This window comes from Hoplias malabaricus, chromosome 1 (genome assembly GCF_029633855.1).
Source record: "Hoplias malabaricus isolate fHopMal1 chromosome 1, fHopMal1.hap1, whole genome shotgun sequence".
NCBI classification, from domain to species: Eukaryota; Metazoa; Chordata; class Actinopteri; order Characiformes; family Erythrinidae; genus Hoplias; species Hoplias malabaricus.
In genome coordinates, this window is record NC_089800.1 from 77,376,843 (window position 1) to 77,390,492 (window position 13,650).

At 43.5% G+C, this 13,650-nt stretch overlaps 2 protein-coding genes across 3 annotated transcripts in view; one reads left to right on the forward strand and one right to left on the reverse strand.

The window, feature by feature from the left end:
- Nucleotides 1-13,548, forward strand: part of bahd1 (bromo adjacent homology domain containing 1) — a 108,490-nt gene extending 94,942 nt beyond the window's left edge. The window contains exon 8 of one of the 2 annotated variants that reach the window (XR_010803636.1): nucleotides 13,411-13,509. The gene's annotated coding sequence lies outside the window, so the exon portion shown is untranslated. Of the gene's footprint in view, nucleotides 1-13,410 lie in introns of both variants that reach the window. The other variant, XM_066673898.1, reaches the window with a different exon arrangement.
- On the reverse strand, nucleotides 10,625-13,477 carry prlh2r (prolactin releasing hormone 2 receptor). Its single transcript, XM_066673910.1, has 2 exons — nucleotides 13,398-13,477; nucleotides 10,625-11,784 (listed from the first exon to the last, which is right to left on the reverse strand). The coding sequence occupies exon 2, from the start codon at nucleotides 11,759-11,761 to the stop codon at nucleotides 10,625-10,627; it is 1,137 nt and encodes a 378-aa protein (XP_066530007.1). The 5' UTR covers nucleotides 11,762-11,784; nucleotides 13,398-13,477.
- Nucleotides 13,549-13,650: the final 102 nt, after the last annotated feature.

The window sequence follows — 13,650 nt, forward strand, 5'->3', positions numbered from 1 at the left end:
GCATTTTCTATCAAAAGTCGGCCTTGAAATCTAAGATGAACTTGAGGTGAGGAGTCGGGTGCCTTTTCAGCCCTCACAGATGGTAATGAAAAGCAAACGTTTTATAAAGCGGGAATGGAAATGCCAGGTACTGGAACATTAAGACACTACGGCAAGTTTAAGTATACATGATCAAGAAAGTACACTTCAATGACAGCAGTGAGTGAATGCTATGAATATCTTATGAGACACCTGGCTGATTGTGTTTTAATTTCTCTGGTAATCGCTCACTGATTTGGCAGATATTGTGCACTTGGCAGATGCTGTTGGCGAATTCCTATGGGACGTAGATGTAAGTCTTATGTGATCATTCACTGCGTAGATCTCTGTTGTGTATCATTATCTTTATTATGTATAATGAAGCAATGCATAGCATTATCCGGTTGATTCTCTTATGCCATCGTAAGTGTTATTAAAAGCCCAAGGCCAACGTTTATTTACGCAGGGTTTCAGCAGCAGCTGCCGCAGCGCTTCCAGTTTATTAGGCTCTTACCACAACACAGCCTGAGGCATGATTTTAAGGCTAGAAGCATTACGCCTAAAACATTATCTATAAGCATTAACATCTCCCTGGAGAAATGGCTTTTTTCTGATATAAACTGATCAAAGAAAAGATAGGATAGCGATATGAAGCAATAGCTCTAAGGATATTAAATTACTTCAGCTTGGTTTAGGAGTTGGTGTGTTCTCCCTGTGTCCGCGTGGGTTTTCTTCCGGGTGCTCCGGTTTCTTCCCACAGTCCAAGAACACACGTTGGTAGGTGAATTGGTGACTCAAAAGTGTCCAGAGGTGTGAGTGAATGTGTGACGCCCTCTGAAGGACTGGCGCCCCCTCCAGGATGTGTTCCTGCCTTGCGCCTAGACTCCGGACCCACCGCGACCCTGAACTGGATAAGCACTTACAGACAATGAATGAGTGAATGAGCTTTGGTTCAGTGTTTTTTGGCTGTTGTTTTTGTGGGTTTTTTTCAGCGCTATAATATTTACATTGTCATAGAGCACCAGTCTTTTACAGGGCATCACACACTCACCCTGTCTCTCACACACTTACACCTCTTGACACTATTGTGCCAACCCTTCAAAGAAAGTGTGTTTCAAGGCTGTGGGAGGACACTAAATCATCAGGAGGAAACCCACATGGATACAGGGCGAACACACCACCCCAGGAACCCACAACTCCGGGTCCCTGGCGGACCTACCTGTTGTGCTACTGTGTAGAAGTAGCCATAAATATTTGTGCCTCTTGATTATCAGCTGTGTACACCCAGCTTGTATAATCCCCATAGAAAAGCACAGAAGGGTAGAGTGGGATGCTTCAGAGCAGCTACACACAGGCCTGTAATCACCTTGTCTGATGCAAAGCGCCGGCTAGAGGGTTATTAATCTGCCCCCAGCACTAAGCTGTGGAGCTACATCCTCTGAAGTGATGGAATGAGCCCTTGTGTGTCCTCAGACCTGCTGAGGCTTTTGTGGCTGAATGCAAATAAATTGTCACAGCAATGTTACAATATCCACAGTAAAGCTTTCACATATAAGAAAAGGGTGTTACGGCAGTAAAGAGGGACACACTTTTATATTAATACATTTGAAAAAAATCCTGATGTACTGGTGTCTACAGTCTTCTCTCAGTTTCACACACTCACCCAGTCACTCACACACTCACAGCTGTGGACAGTTTCACACACACTCACCCAGTCACTCGCACACTCACACCTGTGGACAATTTCACACACACTCACCCAGTCACTCACACTCACAGCTGTGGACAATTTCACACACACTTACTCACTCACTCACACCTGTGGACAATTTTACACACACTCACCCAATCACTCGCACACTCACACCTGTGGACAATTTCACACACACTCACCCACTCACACCTGTGGACAATATCACAGAGCCAGTCCATTCACCAATGTATTTTTTGGACTGTGGGAGAAAACCAGAGCACCTGGAGGAAACCCACACAGACACAGGGAGAACACACCCCACTCCTCACAGGCAGTGACCCAGTGCGAGGATTATATCCAAGTCCCTAATGTATATGAACCGCCACACCACTACCTGTTGTATTACAGTGCATTTGACTTATTTTTTATAAATCAGATGTTTTTTAATCAAATGTATTGACCAAAGTGCACATTTTATATATCAGCTGAATTTAAAGTTGGTCCCTAACCTCAACATATGTAAAGTTTACAATTCTTTTCATAACACTGCGTCCAAGCCACATACTGCTTTATTTTTGCAGAATGTCAGGTTCAATTTTGGAGCAGTCAACCATATAACCACACTTACATCAGTCTTTCCAATTCAGGGGCCAAAGTTAATTGGGAAAAAACACCTTAAATAAAACGGTCATGTTTAGTACATGGGTACAAAGCCTGAGAACAGTTTGCTTTGAACCTGAGACCCATACACATCAGTTGACGCTGTGTTTCCTCTGCACTGATAATGCTCTGCCAGGCATGTAATGAAGCCATGTTCCATTCCGTATTTCAGGGGATTTCAGCTTGCAGACTTGTCTTGGGTAATTGAAATGCATGCTTAATGAGATTTAGCCAGTCTTTAACATTATGCTTTCTAGGCCTGAAAAAGTCCACTGTTGCTTTAGTGGTGTGTTTGGGATCACAGTCCTGCTACAAGGTGAACTGTTCTCCACTGAGGTTTGAGGCATTTAGTTTGCTGTTATGTTTCTTCTTCATTTACACACTTCATTTATCTTGCTGCTCCTTTTGGCAGGCACACAATCAATAAAGTCCCACTGGCAGCCGTCCATGCCCATGATACCCATGTTTCTCAGAGATTAAGTGCTTCAGCAGTTTCTTTCTATTCACTAAGCTCTGTTTATTGTTAAAGTGTGGATACATATGTATGTTCTTATTTTAGCAGATATCTGCTCTTTAATTTCATAGCTGTTTAACTAGGCACTATACTATTTACAGTGTATATTCATATTTATTTTGCTGAGAAAAAGGAGACCTATTTGTTTAACATCCAGTGTAAACTGTTAGTAAGTACAAGTTATTTGTTTTTGTCCCAAGATGGATATAGTGATAGTACTGGGACCCCTGCCATTTCTCCTACAGGAGATTCACAAGCATCCCCTTCTAAATCCATAAGCAATAATATGACGTTGGTCCCTTCTTTGCAGTTATAACAGCTTCCACTCTTCTGGGAAGGCATTCTGCAGTATTGTGGAGTGTGTCTTTGGGAGTTGTTGCCCATTTTGACACTGATGTCGGACGTGAGGGCCTCGCCCACAGTCTGCATTCTAGTTCATCCCAAAGGTGTTAAATAGGTTTAGGTCAAGTGTTTCCACACCAACATCACACAACCATATAGACCTTGCTTTGTGCACAGGTCTATATGGTCACAAAATGTCTTTGTGTGCTGAAGCATTAAGAAACTTTCCCTTCACTGGAACTAAGGAGCCTAGGCCAACTCCCTGTAAAACAACCCAGTAACTTTATCTCTTCTCCAACAACCTTTACAGTAGTCAACCAGGTAAGGTTTTCCAGGCATTTGCCAAACCCAGTCTCATTCATTAAGAAGTGGGATTCATCACTCCAAATAACATGTTTACAGTGCTCTAGAATCTAGTGGGGGTGTGCTTTACAGCACTCCATCTGATTCAGCTTGATACTGTGCTTGTCTGGTGCACAGTTTTTATGCTGATGTTAATGCCAGAGGAGGTTTGGAACTCTGCAGTTGTTGAGTGAGCAGTGTTGCTAACTTTTATGCACCGTTTGCTTCAATACTTGGGGACACAGCTTGTAACTTTACATGGTCTGACACTTTGTGGCCGAGTTGCTGTGGTTCCTGGACACTTCCACATTATTCATTCACTCATTCATTCATTATCTGTAAGCGCTTATCCAGTTCAGGGTCGCGGTGGGTCCAGAGCCTACCTGGAATCATTGGGCACAAGGCAGGAAAACACCCTGGAGGGGGCGCCAGTCCTTCACAGGGCAACACACACATATTCACTCACTCACTCACACACTCACACCTATGGACACGGAAACCCACGCGGACACTGGGAGAACACATCAACTCCTCACAGATAGTCACCCGGAGCGGGAATCAAACCCACAGCCTTCAGGTCCCTGGAGCTGTGTGACTGCGACACTACCTGCTGCATCACCACATATATATATGTGTGTGTGTGTGTGTGTGTGTGTGTGAGTGTGAGGGAGGGTTAAAAAGATGTAATTAAGGTTATATGAAGACACAGTAGCACTTGCTATGCACAAAGGGGGGCTTAGACAAAAAAATACGTGAACTACTGTAATATTCATAATCAAGTGGCCATTGATGGAATATAACAGTTACATATTTCCATTAAATTAGATGATGAATGTACATCAGGCTGGTGTTGCATTTGCTTCTTTCCCTTCTCATATAAGGTTGCAAGTTACACGTCATTCAACAACTGTTTGAGAGTGCATTGTTGACAGACCCTTAGTAGAGAGTTAATGACTTCTAGAATTATGACTAAGAGTAACATTACTCATCCTCTTACCATTCTTACAGGGATCTTACATAAAACCGCTGAGTCACGCCTGCAGCTTTGTATTCACACTCAGGTGTAGCTTTTGAGACCTTTTTTCCATGAGCTGTTCTATGCTGTTTTCAGCTGTTCATCTTGAACAGGGAGCATTTCTCCTGGATCTTACAGAGCCTTTTAACAGAGCCTTTGCTGTCTTCACGGATATACCTGTTTTGTCAGTTTCTCAAGCTTATTGGCTAACCCTTGGGTATTTTCTGTTTTTCTCTTTGTCGGTTGTGGTCTGCTGACTGTGTTCCCTGTAGATAAATTGTAGTGTTTTTCCTCTGCCAGAGCCTTCAGAGTCTCTTATGTAGCTGCTTTAACTCATGATCTCCTGTATTAGTCCTTAGCTGTGCCCACGTCATATTCAGCTCTGCTTTAAAGTGATTGTTGGGGAAAATATAAAATTTCCAGTTAAAGATCTGAGAAGACTCTGCCCTGATACAGCTAACACTCACCGTACGATGTTATCATTAGCTGTGTATTTCTTCCTTCGGCGTAGCGGGGTGTTTGTGTAGTTTTATTGTACTTCTAGATGCTCACATTAATTGAACTGCTACATTTTAAAGATCCAGTTTTAAAGTTTTGCTGTTTTGGAAAAGAAATATCAGGTTCATATTGAAGTTTAATGCTGTAATATCCTTTTCCAAGGAGAAATGTTTTTGTGTGATACTGGCTTCTTTTGTTGTGCACTGTTGCTATGAAGCTAATGTCGCTAGTGGAAATGCAAGCAGTGGAAGTTTATTACACCAAGTTGTCCTAAATCAGCATGTTATGTTATTGTGTACAAAACTCTATTAAGCAAATAAGACATAATTTTGTATTAAGATGGGAAATAGTGTTTTCTCACAAACCTCCAGCGTGTGGTAGACATTCTGCAGATGACTGAAACCACAAAATTACACCAAAGCCTATGTCTACGTTTTTATTTTCATATAAATATATTCCTATGTGGCGGCATGGTGCTGCAGCAGGTAGTGTCGCAGTCACACAGCTCCAGGGGCCTGGAGGTTGTGGGTTCGATTCCCGCTCCGGGTGACTGTCTGTGAGGAGTGTGGTGTGTTCTCCCTGTGTCTGCGTGGGTTTCCTCTGGGTGGCTGTCTGTGAGGAGTGTGGTGTGTTCTCCCCGTGTCTGCGTGGGTTTCCTCTTGGTGACTGTGAGGAGTGTGGTGTGTTCTCCTTGTGTCTGTGTGGATTTCCTCCGGGTGACTGTCTGTGAGGAGTGTGGTGTGTTCTCCCTGTGTCTGCGTGGGTTTCCTCCGGGTGGCTGTCTGTGAGGAGTGTGGTGTGTTCTCCCCGTGTCTGCGTGGGTTTCCTCTTGGTGACTGTGAGGAGTGTGGTGTGTTCTCCTTGTGTCTGTGTGGATTTCCTCCGGGTGACTGTCTGTGAGGAGTGTGGTGTGTTCTCCCTGTGTCTGCGTGGGTTTCCTCTGGGTGACTGTGAGGAGTGTGGTGTGATCTCCCTGTGTCTGCGTGGGTTTCCTCCGGGTGACTGTCTGTGAGGAGTGTGGTGTGTTCTCCCTGTGTCTGCGTGGGTTTCCTCTGGGTGACTGTGAGGAGTGTGGTGTGTTTTCCCTGTGTCCGCGTGGGTTTCCTCTGGGTGACTGTGAGGAGTGTGGTGTGTTCTCTCTGTGTCTGCGTGGGTTTCCTCTGGGTGACTGTGAGGAGTGTGGTGTGTTCTCCCTGTGTTTGTGTGGGTTTCCTTCGGGTGACTGTCTGTGAGGAGTGTGGTGTGTTCTCCCTGTGTCTGCGTGGGTTTCCTCTGGGTGACTGTGAGGAGTGTGGTGTGTTCTCCCCGTGGGTTTCCTCTGGGTGACTGTGAGGAGTGTGGTGTGTTCTCTCTGTGTCTGCGTGGGTTTCCTCCGGGTGACTGTCTGTGAGGAGTTGGTGTGTTCTCCCTGTGTCTGCATGGGTTTCCTCTGGGTGACTGTGAGGAGTGTGGTGTGTTCTCCCCGTGGGTTTCCTCTGGGTGACTGTGAGGAGTGTGGTGTGTTCTCTCTGTGTCTGCGTGGGTTTCCTTCGGGTGACTGTCTGTGAGGAGTTGGTGTGTTCTCCCTGTGTCTGCATGGGTTTCCTCTGGGTGACTGTGAGGAGTGTGGTGTGTTCTCCCCGTGTCCGCGTGGGTTTCCTCTGGGTGACTGTGAGGAGTGTGCTGTGTTCTCTCTGTGTCTGTGTGGGTTTCCTCTGGGTGACTGTCTGTGAGGAGTTGGTGTGTTCTCCCTGTGTCCGCGTGGGTTTCCTCTGGGTGACTGTGAGGAGTGTGGTGTGTTCTCCCTGTGTCTGCGTGGGTTTCCTCCGGGTCACTGTCTGTGAGGAGTTGATGTGTTCTCCCTGTGTCCGCGTGGGTTTCCTCCGGGTGCTCCGTTTTCCTCCCACAGTCCAAAAACACACGTTGGTAGGTGGATTGGCGACTCAAAAGTGTCCGTAGGTGTGAGTGAATGTGTGACTGTGTGTGTGTGTGTTGCCCTGTGAAGGACTGGCGCCCCCTCCAGAGTGTATTCCCGCCTTTCGCCCAATGATTCCAGGTAGGCTCTGGACCCACCACGACCCTGAACTGGATAAGCGGTAACAGATAATGAATGAATGAATATTCCTATGTAAATTTTTTATTTGTAAAGTACTTACAAACAAAAGATTAACATTAACAATATACTATAATTAAAGTTAAGAAAATAACTTACAAATCCTAATCCCTCAGCATGACTTCTGAAATAGGCATAGTTTTGTAGCATCTGATTTTTTGACGTACTGTTATCTGTTAAAAAGTACAGACAAAATTTAGGCTACAAACGGGTGGTCACTACTGCCCATTTTTACAGTGTTTTTATAAAATGTACAGTGTGTCATAAACCGTGAATACTTACTGTCTCCAACTGTATTCAGTTTGAAATTACAAAACATGACTCATATTATTTATGTTCACTGCTTTTTTTAATTCTTCAGGGAAGATAGAAATCTGAGTGCAGGTACATATATGTATTTATGTGCTCTGTTGATTCTGGTATAAAACGAATGACTGATTTCATTGTTACATATACAATATATCGCACGGAAGCGAAGCAATGATGCACTTTGTATGAAAGTCACCTGTGAATAATGTGGGGTTTGTAGCAGTACAAAGCAGCCCAGGGAATACAACAAGCAGACAAAAGGTGCAACAGATGACTCTACTTAACACAATTACGCAGCACAGAGCAGTAACAGCATCATTTCATGTGCAGTCAAATAACACACAACAGCTGCAGACTGCTGCACTGACCTTTCTGAGTGGCCAGTAAAATGGTTGTCAGAAAAAGCAGACTTTGCAAAGCCTTCATAATATAAACACATCTTGATGTACATTGCCTTGTGCACAAAATAATTTTACAAAGTGATAAAACACATTATTGTCTAGTACACATCTAATCTAATGAGGGATTTGGCATATTTAAATGTGCACCCATGGCTGACACAGGAGTTTAAATCTACCCACATGCGCACACACACATACAAAGGCTTAAAGTCACCATGCTCAGTGCCTAGAGGGTTAGAAAGTCTAAGGAACAGTGAAACACTGTTCTCTCTTTCTCAGGAAATGGAGCACCATTCAATATATTTAGGATGAGTTGTGTGAGATGTGTGTGATCCACAACTGATCCTTGCTCATTAGGACCTGACCCTTCTGCCATTAATACTCTTGTGACAGGTAGCAGACGTTCACAGCAATTTCCCAGCATCCAGTTTAAAGCCTTTTCAGAAGAGTAGCGGGTGTGTTATTGCAGGGGGAGGACAAGCCCCTGCTTAATAACCTAGTTTCAGAGAAATGCTGCATGGACAAATAGGTCTTTACGTATTCTCCATGCAAGACGTTGATGAGAAGGTAAATATCTGGCTGATTTAGTGGCCACGGAACAGGAAGTTCTCCATTATGGTGGGCTTGTTGCGTTGTGTAACATAACTGTCGCCTACATTACAGAACAACTTCTGACCGTATCTCCATGGGGTTCTTCAGGTTTGGTGATCTGGAGATCCAGATCCTGTAGGGGACAAGCACTGGTGTGTGTTTTAAAGACGCACATTATTCATAGTGAACACACTCCTTACTAGATGACAAGTGGCACCGTTTGCAGAGCTCGTCTTTCTGGATGTTCCACCGAACACGTCTACTGCTCTCCTTTAGGAGAATTCATTGGGAGCTTTGGCTGTTGATTGCATACATGTTGCAACATGTACCCCTTGTGTCCAGATCTTGTAAAATAGGTCACTGTTGTGTCCAGCAGGATTTCAGGGACTCTGGGATGCCCTGTTGATTCTTCCCTCACTTTTCTTGAAATATATGTAATGAAAACCACTTCATTTAATATTCCTTCAATCAGACTTCTCAATGATCTGAGCTAGTTGCAGTTATTCGGTCTGGCAGCAAGGATAGCTTTTACAATAATAGGTTTACAGATCATCATCCATTAAAATATATGTTCATAAAATACACAGAAAATATTTATAAAAGTATGGCAACAAAAAAACAATACCCTGTAACTTCTGACTGGTGTTGTAAAGCCTTTAGAGGGCAGTGGTTAGTAAGATTTGTTAGTAAGATTTGTGAACTGTACTTATTCCTGTCATCAGTTGAGGACGACTGAGTATTGATAGCTAATTGCTCTTTTTCACTGCATAGTATCTACACAACTCTATTGGACTCTGTTTTTTTCCCTCTTTTCCATTAAGCAAATGTGACTCCTGGTTCCTGGAACTGGGTACTTTCCAAGCAAACAGAGAAGGGGCTAAACACTGAGGTGTAAACCATGCCAAGTGCTAATTGGTCAGAGACTTGCCACTCTACACAATGAAATGTAGACATCCAGCACAAACTGGCCCTTTGTACAATCTTCAAGCTACAAAAGCTTGCAATGGCAGCTTGTAAAATTATGCTGTGTTCTTTTGAAAAAAACCAAACACTCCTTGGATTGGTGGCCAATGAAAAGACAGAGCTGGACGGTACGACAAGGAACAAAAAACTACACTACTCTGTTGGAACTAATGTGCGGAACAGGGTTCAGTCCCAAAACACAAAACCAACATGTGAATACATTAGAGACAGTGTTTTATGACGTTACTGGCTACATTTTGGGGCAGCCATTGTAGTGAAAAAAGGATCCACATACCAAAAAACGAGTCAAGTTGAGAAGGGTAGGTACCATGCAGTGGAAAAGACACAAGACAGAATTGGTGTTTGATTCCTGCCTTGATGGGGAATCAAACCTTCAATTTTTCATATACAGCATAATGATATTTTTTTTTCATGTTGATATCAGGCTGCTGTTTTGCTCTCAGGTTTTACAAGCACCCTCTTGTGTGTAATAAAAAATGTTTCAGATGAGAAATCTTAAAGATCTCATCTCATACCTGCTCTGTTAGTTGGGTCCTGCAAGCTTCCCTGTTCATTCTTTTGGTTCAGTACCAACACCCGTGGACATTTGTCCTCAGAAACTCAGATCTCACACGGAAGAATGTATCACCAAAGCACTGAAAATACCACCCACAACACACTGGTAATCTTTTTAAGAAAATGTCACATTACAGCCAAGCAAATGGCAGGAAGGCGTAATAATTACTTGCTAAACCAAATTTAGCTGCTGTAAAAGGGGATTTATGGAAGGGTGGCTCTCTGGGGCAAATCAAACAAATGACCTTTAGATCACATAATGGATAAAGTTACAGCCTTGGAACATTGGTTCAGTCCTGTGTTTGGGGAAAAGTGTTTTGAGTAAAAATACATCAAATGGTTTTCTCTGAAACATGGTCACACTGTCTTTCATGATTGAGTGGTTTTATTATGCTGTATATTACATGACATTTATCTCATTTTATGTTGCCTATCTTTCCCTCTTGAGCCATCACCCACCAATGTATCTGTGCAAAAGCCAATACCTGATGTGCATTGGCTCTAAATGGTGTAAATCCCGAGTTCATTTTCTAACTGAGTCACACAAATACCCTGGTATCAATAAGCAATTTGTAGATCCACCGATAAGATCCCAGATTCTTGAAAGAGGTCACATTCCATCTTGAAGCATCTTGCCAACTGCCATGGGAATGTCAGCTAGTGTTGTGCTGGTTTGCTGGCGGGGCAGGCGGCTGGAGGTGGAGCTGCTCTGCGTCTGATGGTGCCTCGCTCTGCGGAACATGTGGCGACACAGGTAGGCCAGGAATTTGTCGTGCAGGGAGGCATAGATAAAAGGGTTGAAGCATGCTGAGCTCATGGCCAGCAAGTGGCATGAAACCTGGATCACGTTGATGTGGTTCTTGCTCAGGATAATGAAGTCAGTGTCCAGGTCTCGGATGAGGTTGACAACTTGTAAAGGCAGCCAGGAGAATGCAAAGCATAACACAGACACCAGCAACAGACGGAAGGTCTTGCGCCTTTTGCGGCCCCATTTCTCCTGGTTGGAGGGGATGGCGGCCACCAAGCCTGGAGCGGCCCTATGCCGCAGGTGGTGAGAGATGGCACAGTAGGATATGGACACAGCTGCCAGAGGGACAAAATAGGACAGGAGCAGAAAGAAGCAAGAGTAGATGAGTCGACCGAGTTCTTGGCCTTGCCAGAACTCCTCGCAGACGGCCATGTGATGACCAGTGGCGCTCAGATCCAGATAAACAGTGTGGAGGGCAGCAGGGGTGGACATGGCCAAGGCACACAGCCATATACTGAGCACCAGTCCAGTGCAGAAATGGCGCCCTCCACGGCGGCGAATGGGATAGGCCACTACGACGTAACGGTCAACTGCGATTGCAGTCAGAGACAAGACTGCGGCAAAGACAGTGGCAGTCTGCATAAGCGTGACAAAACGGCACATGAAATGACCAAAAACCCATCCTCGCTCGTCAAAGGCATAAAACACTGTGAGAGGAACACAAAACAGGCACATCACTAAGTCGGCCAGGGCTAGGTTCCCAATCAAGAAGTTGGTCGTACTGTGGAGTTTCCTGTTCATTCCGATGAGGAAAAGCAAGAAGAGGTTTCCAGAGCAGGCCACTAGCACTAGCATAGCGTACAGAGGGACAAAGAGTGGTTTGAGTTCCATTAGAAGATCCAATCCACTGAAGGAGGAAGAAGAGGAGGGAGAGGGTGGTGGTATACCAAATGTTGTGTTCTTCCCAGTGATGTTCAGGATATAGTCCATGTTCATCATAGTATGTTTCGCACAGCTATCACCTGTTTAAATAAGCATACATAAGTAGATTAAAAATTGTAAGCACACATAATAAAGCTTGTGTTCTGACAGTTAGACTAATGAGAGCTGTGAAATTGAGAGGTCATGGGTTATCTGTGTGTTAAATAACGAGGCCACTTGTCATCTTCAAAAGCAAAGACATACCAATGACCTGTTAAGCAGCTTCAGAAAGAAAACGAATGGACGGATTAAACTTCAGTGAAATAATTACACCAGAATCTCCTTTTAAATCCCCAAAGATGGCACATTCCACTGATTTTAATCTTGATATCTTTTGCTCTTTCACTGATGCACCGTGAACATCTTGAAAGAGCTGTCTGTGAATGGAGTGTGCTTTATTGCTTTGACCTTTACTCAGCTTAATAGTGGGTTTCATAGAGAATCTCAAGAAAACACTTAATGCTTTTCATCCTCTCTTCAGCAAACTTCTGTGCATTAGATGTGCCAAGAAACCCTTTCTACTGCAAAATTCCATAAACGGTCAATGGCGCTGTCGTTTGAATCGGTAATCTTTGCCTTCTGAAATGGCTATAGCTGGATTGCTTCACTAGACATACTGGCCCCTTCCTATCGTATCCAAGAAGTCTCCAACTTACAAAGCCTGTGAAATCATCTGTGTTCCGTTTTTTTTTTTGCAGTGGAACAGATCACAGCCAGGCGAGGGAGAATATTGTAGCTTGCTATAGCCCAGTACAGTGAAAAAGACTCACCTGAAGATGCACTGATCTGTTTTCCCCTCTCGCTCTCTCTCTCTCTTCAAACCTTTCTAGTATGTAGTTTTCTTTGAAAGATTTTTGCTGCCTAAAGCAAAGACAATGATCCTTTCTTTCCCTCTCCACTTTCACTGAAGTGGCTGCAGTGATTCGAGAGGTTGATTGCCAATTCAACATTTCTTTGTTCATATAATAACTGCAAATGTAGGCAGAATAGTCTTTTTCTTCAGACGCAGCCAGAGCTGATACGTTACAACTGTTTTAGTTAGAAGGAAATGATTGATGCTGCCCAGGCTTTGAAAAACATCTTACTACAAAATCCTTATTAATAAATAATGAGATAATTACATTTCTAAAAATGGTTCAGCTTACCTATCATAGGCATAATTAAAGTCATTGCTGAATATAGGGCTGTGATTTTATACTGAACAACAAGCTTGGACATACATACACACACACACACACACACACACACACACAAATCCTTGTTTCTTAAAGAACGCTAAGCGGTTAAGAGCTTTTGAAACTGAATAATTAATGAGAATCTTTAACTTTTTCCATGTAAGCAACTACAAGCTTAAAGATATTCATACACACATTTTTGGGTTGAATCTTGTATTTGTGCCACAGAGTAAACAAGGTCCAAGATTTTGCAACATAAATGTCATAAAGAGGTTATACATAAGAAAAATATCTGAGGGAATATGTGATTTTTATAATGAATGTTTACCTCTTCAGTTCAGTAGCAGAGATTGCAGCTGCTGTTATTAAATCCCATCAATTAGACACAGGTAAACATTCATTAGTTGACAATAATTAAAGCTGAAAGTTATTTCCATTTATTGTGCAGCTTATGTTTAAATATAAAAGGCAATATTTACCTTCTCTGTCCAGATGGTCACATCTTCAGTGGATAGCTGGAGGTCCAGTTATGATACCCCTGCAAAGCACGCTATTCACTGATATTGCTGTTGAAAAATGGAATGGTCCGTATAAAGCCCTTGAGGGGAAACCAGTCCTTCACAATAAACGACTCTTCACATCAGTCCACACCGACAGGGAGAAGGAGGGACTCCACACTGGGAGCTCTACCTTCTTCTTTACGTCAGTGTGCAGGGAGGTGAGTGAGTGAGT